Source organism: Nansenia antarctica, assembly GCF_963989245.1.
Source record: "Nansenia antarctica genome assembly, chromosome: 3".
Classification (NCBI taxonomy): Eukaryota; Metazoa; Chordata; class Actinopteri; order Argentiniformes; family Microstomatidae; genus Nansenia; species Nansenia antarctica.
In genome coordinates this window covers 21,635,079-21,644,503 of record NC_137688.1, presented here as the reverse complement: position 1 = coordinate 21,644,503, position 9,425 = coordinate 21,635,079, and the positions used below count along the sequence as shown (strand labels likewise).

General features: G+C 44.9%; 1 protein-coding gene across 1 annotated transcript in view; it reads right to left on the bottom strand.

Annotated features, from left to right (window-relative positions):
* Window positions 1-4,104, bottom strand: part of LOC308152363 (pre-mRNA-processing factor 19) — a 6,223-nt gene extending 2,119 nt beyond the window's left edge. Inside the window, exons 1-10 of the mRNA XM_080525327.1 lie at window positions 3,941-4,104; window positions 3,546-3,695; window positions 3,250-3,326; window positions 2,961-3,102; window positions 2,283-2,356; window positions 2,117-2,182; window positions 1,846-1,887; window positions 1,641-1,715; window positions 1,414-1,489; window positions 1,116-1,225 (exon numbers count right to left, since the gene is read on the bottom strand). Of these exons, the coding sequence (XP_080381453.1) occupies window positions 1,116-1,225; window positions 1,414-1,489; window positions 1,641-1,715; window positions 1,846-1,887; window positions 2,117-2,182; window positions 2,283-2,356; window positions 2,961-3,102; window positions 3,250-3,326; window positions 3,546-3,695; window positions 3,941-3,959 (831 nt within the window). The 5' untranslated portion in view covers window positions 3,960-4,104. The remainder of the gene's footprint in view (window positions 1-1,115; window positions 1,226-1,413; window positions 1,490-1,640; window positions 1,716-1,845; window positions 1,888-2,116; window positions 2,183-2,282; window positions 2,357-2,960; window positions 3,103-3,249; window positions 3,327-3,545; window positions 3,696-3,940) is intronic.
* Window positions 4,105-9,425: the final 5,321 nt, after the last annotated feature.

Here is a 9,425-nt window from a genome sequence, read left to right as displayed (position 1 = left end):
CTGGGCCCCTGCAGTGTAGAGGGAGACACGGTCACATCAGTCTGTTCAAACAATCCCGACACGACATCTGGCTACAGCTGCATCCAAATGATCATGTGGCTCATTCACAGGTTTTACAACAAGCTGTTGCGTTCAGTAACATTCCCAAGTTCGAGTTGAATGACACTGCTCTCAGGTAAAGGGGGGGGGGGGGGGGACTCGCCTGTGGCCAGGTAGTATCCGTTCTCGGAGAAGGCAATGGAGGTGACCGGGCCAGAGTGGCCGGGGAAGTTGGCCACGTTGGTGCGCTCCTTCAGATCCCAAATCTTAATCTGGGAGTCCGCCGTCCCAGTCCCGAAAATAAGCCCATCAGGGTGGAACTGAGCACAAGTCAGAGCTGTGGAAAGGGAGGGACAGAAATGTGTGCGTGACACAGGGAACTAGCATCCCAGCACAGCGGCGCTTTCCAACACATATTGGTAGAGACACTCACCACAGCCGGCGGCCTCATCAGTGACTTTAGTAAGGACTCGGCCGGTCTGGATATCAGAGAAGGCCCAGTACTGAGACAAGGAAGGGGAAAAAAGAAAGAGGATGAAATCATAATGCACTCATAATCAGGCACGTGAACTTTGTGAGTATATGACAGGTTTTGCAACACCACAGCAGACTCAGGTGATTGATACTGGTGGACTGACCTGGTCCTCGGAGGAGCTGAGCAGGTAGTCTCCGGTGGCGTGGAGGGAAAGCCCGGTCACGCTCGCCTCGTGAGCTCGGATCACCTGGACACAGTTGCCCCCGGTAACGGACCACACTCGGATGGTGCTGTCCGGAGAGGCGGAGAACACCACGGACTGGCAGGCAGAAAGGGAGGGAAGGAAAAGACAGGAGAGAGAAAGATGTGTGTGTGTGTGTGTGTGTGTGGGGAGGATGTCAAGTGAAGAGAGAGAGAAAGACGTTGGGAAAACAAAAACTAAGTTAGAGCAGGTTAACAATCTAACTACAGTAAAAAAGATGTACCGGATATTTTATCAAGTCTTTCTTAACGTAACATTTTCCTGTATACAAATTGGTCCGACAACCTCTATATGACAAGTTCTACACAGTACTTTTTGATGTAGAAGTGTACTAGGCACCTGGGAGGGGTGGTAGATGACAGAGGTGACCTTCTTGGTGTGACCCTTGAGGGTGGCGACAATCTGCTCCTCGTTCTTATCAAACACCACCACGTTCTTATCAGCTCCCCCTGTCAATACACAGGCGGATGAAAGGGTTAACAGAGTCAATATCATCCTAGGGGAATTCAACAATAACAATAGTATCCATTATCTAACTAGTTCTGGTGGATGGATAGATTCCGTACACAATGTGCACTTTCCTTGACAGAACTTTTTAGAGAGAGAGAAAAGGGGAAGGTGAGAGAGAGAGGTGTACCGGTAAGAACTTTGTTGGTGTCTGAGGGACACAGATCCAGAGACAAGATTCCAGGGACACTGGCACTGTGAAGACCCTAGAAAGGGAACCAGCGGAGGAAAACATTCACTATATGTACAATCACAACTTAGTGTGACCTTTTGTGAAAGCCCAGCAGCTCAGTCTACCAACTACATAGGTATCAGTACAGTCCAACAGACAGATAGTGGACAGACAGTAGGACTCACAGCATGGGAGGCCACTTGGCGATACTTGCTCAGGTCCTCAGATCTGACCAGGTCCTCTGGCACGGTCTTGCCCCTCTGGTTATGGAATGAAAAAGAACAAGAGAAAAAGAATGAGCCAGAAGAAATAACGAGTGGGTGTATTGAAAAGAGAGAGAGTACACATCTTTGCAGTCCTTGTCATGACACACAAGGTGGACAAAATTACCTTCTTTCTCTCAGTGGTGAGAACAGTGGCCTTGTCTTGGAGCTGAGGACAGAGGGGTAGCAGAAAAAGAGATGGGGAGGGGGGGGGGACAGAAACAGTGAGAATGGCTATAATGCAACAAATGTTTTGCTACCTGCCACAAAACTGTTATGCACTTCATGCTTCACTTATTTGCCATCTAGACGATCAGCTGCACAAACACATGCTCACAGAGGAGGGTCACAGTGTGATGATGTCACGGGAGGAATAACAAAGAGAAAAGAGCTCTTACCTTCTGAACGATCTCCGGGGTCATTCCCACCTGCTCGCTGATCTCCATGGGCTCACCACCAGCACCCTGAGAGAGAGGGAGAGAGCAACAGTGAGACTGAGGGAGAAAAAAAAGAGAGCACCCAGCGTTGTTCTTTGACGGATGGGAATCGAGGACAAACACTCACCACAGTGGCTGGCTGGGAGGCGGGGGTAGCATGAGGGGCGATCAGTCCAGCTTGAGGCTTGAGTGTGGCGAGAGCTGTGGAATGAGAGGGGGCAAAGAGTAAGTGTACTTGAACAATCAACTATTAATAATTGCGTGTCATCACAACCATGAAACACACACAAAATGATGGCCTCTCTGAGCAGACTTCTTCATTCCGGAGACCGGGGATGGCACAGACAATCATTCTAAGAGATATGCTGGTACTGAAATTATACACGGTTATTGTGTTTGGAAACTGTTGGTGACAGTTTTAAAATTAATATTATTCTATAACAAACATGTTTTTCCAAATAGTAGGGTTTATTCATGTTAACAAATCGTGCCAAAATGTGGTCCAATCGACTGCAAGTCATATATGAGAGGGGACCTTTGGCACAATTAGATTCTATTGAGTTCTGATGGCTGTCGAAAGCATCAAGAAAGAGGAGGTGAATCTTGCCTTTCTAACTGTGCCAAATGTGTGTCTCAACTTTCAATAATGAGTGAGGGGCAAATACATCCAGGAGAAATCTTGCTCCAGTGTACTCCACCTGTTTCTTATGTCATGACGGCATTCCACCCGCAAATGAAGATACAAGTAGCCCTTTTTTTTTTGTCAGACATTTAGCAAATGACGTATATGGGGGCGTTCTCTCACCCTCTCTGGCAGCAGTGACCTCCTTGGTGAGCCGGGCGATGACTCTGCAGGCTGCGTCGTGCTGGTACAGGGCGTGGGAGAGCTCCTGACGCGTCGTCTGCAGCTGCTGCCTCAGAGTGAAACTGTGCAACATCACTGCATCCTGAGAGAGAAAGAAAGAGGGAGAGGGTGAAAAAAGTTGCCATTCCATAAAGGTAAAGTGCTATGCTATGCATATATACATTTTCCACGGACAGGCATGTTTGGCAGCCTTTTCGCTCCACATATTCTTGGCTGGTTAGGCACTCACCCACTCATCTTGCAAGGACTTGAGTATGGCAGGTATACTTGTGGCCGAAGGTGCCTTTGGTCGAATAGGGTGAGAGACTGCGAGAAAAAAAACATAACACATTTAGCTCATTATAATCACGCACGTCATTTGATGGACTGCAAAGTAGTCACTCTTGAACGCAGAAAAAATCTATAACAAAGTGTGTTGCCACTGTTGTCAGAGCATCAGTGCAGTGATATGCTCCCAGTGACTTAACCTAGACCTATATAGTTTACAATGTATGCATCTTTAAAAAAAACGGTCTGTTAGTTTACCCTTGATGTCAATCAGTTGCTCCTCTGACAGCTGTTGACCGTTCATGGGGTCTGCGCCATTCTCCGCGATGTACTTCTCAATCAACCGGCGCTCGAACACCAGGTTAGAGACCGGGGAGACACAAGGGTGCTCCGGCACCTCATTGGAAACTGCAAGATACGTGGAGGTTAGTGATACTAGTCGGTACCATACCCCCCGATGGACTCAAGACACACACAATATCATAGATTCGTTCAACTACGTATTATCTAACAGGTATTCCACGTTACTGTACATGGTGGCAGCAGATCGCTGTGTTTGAAGTTGATGTATGGGTAATAACGTTAGCTCACTAGCTAGTTAGCCACCGTAGCTAATGCTACTTCCAATCATTATAATGGCAACTTCAACTTACTTGCACAAACCAACGACATCGTTCAGGTGCACGTCTCTCACTCGCAGGTGAACACTCTCTTTTGGCTACTTTTCAAGGTTTTTATTTTTATTTTATTTTGGTTTTGTTCAAGTCCGCACGCTGTGTCGTTTCATTGCCGCTTCAAAGACCTTTGCATTCTGGGATAGTAGTCATCCAACGATGTCTTCTTCTCTGTTTTGCTAAAGATAATGCACACTCAAACAGTAACAACACCTTTACCACCCTCTACTGACGTTGATGCGCAATTGTATCCTCTTTTTTTTTAGGGGGGGGGGGCGGGGGGCGGGGCGGGTAGTCACAATCAGTGCTCAGAGGAAGAAAAGAACTATAGTGTAAAACGCTTGTGTCTCAGCTAAAGTGAACTGGTTAGAATAGATACAGAGGAAAAAGTCTGAAAACTATGGACTTGACAAGCCTGAAATACAAAAATATCATAATGCCATTTATAATGAGGGATAGTATAATCCTAGAACTATAGAGTGAGATCTTTTTCCTACAGATATCATAATAAAATCTGATTCTTATAATCATAGGAGTTGGCTAAAAGCACATATTGATATATCTTATTAAACGGTCCTTTCCCTGAGGTGAAGCTATCATACCAGCCAATGGCTATACAGTATTTAAGATCCACAATAGTATAGAATCCATGTCTAGTAGATTGTTTGATGTTCAGTGCTGTCACTGCATACATGTTCAGTGATGAGCAGTGGTTCTTCTGAGCTTCTGAAGCTCGTATGAACTCTCCTGTCCTGTCTGTAGTGTCCTGTGGCCACTCCCCTTGACGAAAGTTGACTTTCTACTTCTCAACCTGAGGTGAGACAACAAGGACCTTCCCTCTGATGGTAATGCTCACAGCCTACGAAGGCCTGTGCTGTCAAAGTAAATGTTCATCCAACGACGCCCAGTAAGCCTCTTCAGTCAACCATTAAAAAACATTAAATCAAATTCCTATTCACTGTTGTTGTTGTTGTTGTTGTTGTTGTTGTTTTTTTCAATTTCTTTTTCACTTTAGATTAGATTAGATTAGATTCAATTTTATTGTCATTACAAAGTACAAGTACCAGACAACAAAATGCAGTTCAGCATCTAACCAGAAGTGCAAATAGTGATATAGTGCAAAGACATGATAGTGTAGACAAAATAGGATATGTACAATTATGAAATTATAAGTACAGTATGGTAAGTACAGTAGGTAGTAGGTATATATTATAGATGGATAACAATACGCTATGTACAGTTATGGTATGATAAGTACAGTATGGTGTATATGGAACAAGGGCGTTGGTACAGTCCATATATGTAGATGTATAATTGGAGACTGCTATGAAAAAGCTGATACTGTAGCTTTGTGGCTGATTCTGTAGGTTAGTTGAACAGATGCACAAGAGGTGTTGCTGCTTTCATAGTTACTTGTAATTATATAATTATCTAGTTATAGAGTATAACTACCTTTCAAACAGACCTTTCCATAAAAACTGTGATAACAGCACCAACATAACAAAACATCCAGGCACCAAGAATGCAAGCGAGAAGCCTGGAGGCCTCTAATACATTTTTATTTAATTAATTAGACTTAATCAGATGACATTAAAGAAATATTTGGACACTATACAAGAGTGAAAAATAATCCACAAAAACTAAAATGACTTCCCACATCATACAAAACATTGGACAGTTGGAAAGACACTCCAGAGCAGTTAGCAATAAATAAACATTAATATACAAAGGGCAAATTATGATATTTGGTGGAAATCATAAACATGTGTTCATAATTGAAATCAATCAAAACTAGTGTACCTTTCTTTATGCTTCAGTTCAGTCAGTGGCTTCTATAAACAATGTGCAAAGTCACTAATAAATATGAACATGTTTTAAACATATGTAACAAGAAAAAAAGTATCTGTTCTTAATTTACTTTAACGATTAATAGTACCTAACACATGCAGTTGGATATGCAGTAAAGTTGATAAGCCCTATATGGATCTCTTATTTTCCAATGACTCATCTTTCCTCTAATCTTGCCCCCCCCCCCCCTTACAAGTTTCCATCAAAATCTATTTACAAGAGCAAATATACAGCTAGTTTACAGTATGGGTTGACATGTGTGGTCCTGAGGGTTCAGAGGTAGGTACAGCAGTAGTGGAGTGAATTTTGAGAACATGACCTGTTCAGCTGTATACAGTACATGGGTGTAAAAATGTATATGGATATTGCTCACATTGTGCTTAAATGAAATGAAATTAGAATAATATCATATGATTTTACTGGTTTTCATATGATTTAATTTAAAAAACCAAACAGGCCTAGGGTTCTGAAAATGAAGGCACTAGTGAGAAATCAGCCATGGACAATTTCACCACATACTGTGTAGCTCTCTCTATCTATCCAGTCATGTCTCCTTCCCTCTCTTTACTTCTATTCAGTCCACTCCTCTGTGCTTTATAAGAAGTTGAGTTTGTCGGAAGAGTAGACGCTGCAGGTCTCAGAGGTATCTGTGTCCAGTGGAAGGGTGGAGAAATAGTCTTTTTTTTGTCTACCTCTCCCTTTAGCTCCCTCCTTTTTCATCTGGAACTGAACGCAGTCTTCAGACGAGTGGAGACAGTCTGAGGTGGCCGGAACAGAGGAGATCTCCCTCTCCCTGCCGTCAGCACCCTGAGTACAGAAAGAATCATTATGAGAAAGGAGGAGAGGTTTTCTGTTGGTGTAATGAGGATGCACGCACACACACACACTCACACACATACACACACACACACACACACACACACACACACACACACACACACACACACACACAAGGGATAAGAGTGTGTTTACCTCAGTACTGGGAATGTGAGTGGTTGCAGGCTCAGCTCTCAGCATGTCTGTCTCCTGGCTCCCTGCTCTCAGTGACTCAGAGGAGGGCCGTGGTCCACGGTCCACTACAGGAGTGTAACCCTGAAACAAACACAAATACACATTTGCCCTACACGGAAAATAAAACACAGTGGTGAAAGACGAGTCAATGTTTACAATTTCAGTCTACCTACCATACGTATAGGGCTGGCACTCCATTTCCTTGGTGTTCCCATCTCCTGAGACTGACTGTAAACACCAGAGGACTGGAGACTGGGCTGACTGCAGTCCTGTTCACAACATGAGCAAGACGCAAAATGTGACGGCAGCTGGTGAAAGCAGGAACAAGTCGGCAACGGACAAAATGTTCAGACTTTTATTCTGAAAATTTTAAATAAATGTCAACGTTGTTGAAAATCAATGACACACTTGCCAAGCTAGTCAAGCCAAAATATTGTAATGCAATGGATAGTATATATATAATAGTATATGTCTAGTTAGTGTAGAGTAGTGGGGATTACTCACTGAATCCATTCCATTACAATGTTTTGGCTTGACTAGCGAGTGTGTCATTGATTTTCAGCAACGTTGACATTTATTTACATTTTAGTCGGTTGCCGACTTGTTCCTGCTTTCACCAGCTGCTGTCATAAATAAATATCACAGCCACTGTATTCTGCATAGTCACAGTATAGCCATTATTGTCATCCATAACGTCCCCTCACCTGGATGTTGACACTCGGAGGGTTAGCTGCTGGGGTGTGGTGAGCTCTCAGAATGACGATCTTGAAGAGCTTCAGAATCAGGATGAAACCAGCCAATGACACGAACATGCCCAAAGGGAAAGTTAAGGACCTGAGGACCGATCGCCATCTAGCTGCTCTATCTAGAAGAAAAGACAGATGAGGTAGGATAAGGAGGAGGGGAGGGTGGGGGGGGCAGGGACAAGACTCTTTAATTTTCTCATTGCATCTTAAAAAGGGAAAAGCTGTTTCTCTCTCACGAACATGCACATATGCACACACATACACACACACACACACTCACCAATAATCTGAAGAAAGGTGGAGGACACCAAGTTGCCATCCTGATCTTTGATCTCATACGTCCCGTCATGCTTTGTATTCAGCTTGCCGATGACAACCTCGTTAACATTACCGTTCCTGCCCAGCGACACAAAATTCCGGAACGAGTCCTGCTCCACTATCTTCCCGTCCCTGATCAGCTGCACCGGAGTGGACCGGAGGGTTTGGGAGTCAAGGGGCCCGTCGGTGAGGCGCAGGGTAGGGGTAAAAATGAGGTGGACATGAGTGACAGGGAGAAAGAGGGGCAGGTTTAGAGACTCCTTGATGAAGCGGGTCACATGGAAGCTGTGGCCTGCACCCACGTAAGGGTGGTGACGAGAGAGAGAATGGGAAAGAGTGGAAAGGAAAAAAAGAAGGGAAATTAAAAAAAGAAGGATGGAGGGGTGTCAGAATGAAAGGAAAGATCAGATAGATGCAAACATTTGGTTTAGATTTGGGCATTAGTTTTGTGAGATTGCTCTTAAATTGTATTTCACTTTCTCTCCTCCTCCCTCCCCAGGTTTCCATGTGTGTCTCTCTCTCTCTCCCTCCCTCTTCCCTACATTCAAAGTGTCTTTCAGTGCTCACCATGGACAGCGAGAGTGCTGCGAGTGAGGATCTTCCCATTCTCGTCTCTGAGGGTGTAGTTTCCCTGGTCTGCCTGGGTCACCCTCTCGGCCACCCAGACTTTCCCATCCTGCTGCAGCCTCCCCCGCCCCCCCCGGCTGGCTTCAGGGTCTGTACGGTTCCACACGACGACCGGCTGGTGCTCAGAGGGGAGGCCCCGGGGAGAGAACTCCAGCAGGGAGCCTTCACTGGGGATGTTGTGCCGAAAGGTCTCCCCATATCCACGTCTGAAGGTTTTTATACATTCTGAGAAAGGGAGGGGACAGATAGAAAAAAAAGCAGGGGAAAATATCAAATAGCATACAATCTGTTTCCACATAATACAATCTTATAAACTCAGTTGTAGTCAAATAAAACAGAGAGAGGAAAAGGTGAGGGAGGAAAAAGAGGGAGAGAAAGGAAGGATAAGGGTGTACCTGAGACAGTGAGGCGAACAGTCTCGTAGGTGAATCCAGAGGACAGTTTGATAGAGTAGAGTCCTGTGTCACTATTTGTGACTTCCTTCAACAACAATGTCCCATCACTGGTCCACTCAAATCGAGGGTCCTTCAACTACAAAAGAATGACAATGGAGGAAGTATGGGGAGTATTCTATGAGGAAGTATTCTGACTTTGGCGTACACACACACACACACACAGACACACACACACACAGACACAGACACAGACACAGACACAGACACAGATACAGACACAGACACAGACACAGACATGTGCATGCACATGCACACGCACACGCACACACACACACACACACACACACACATACACACACACACACACACACTGTGGCATTCCCTCCCCTCGACCATAGAGCAGGTTCAGGACCATGGACAGCGACCACTTTGGCCGTTGGGCCAGGTTAGGACTGCAGGTTATCACCCTTTCTCACAGCTTCCGCAGATGAGGGAATCGGGAGACGAGTGGTGGGAAGT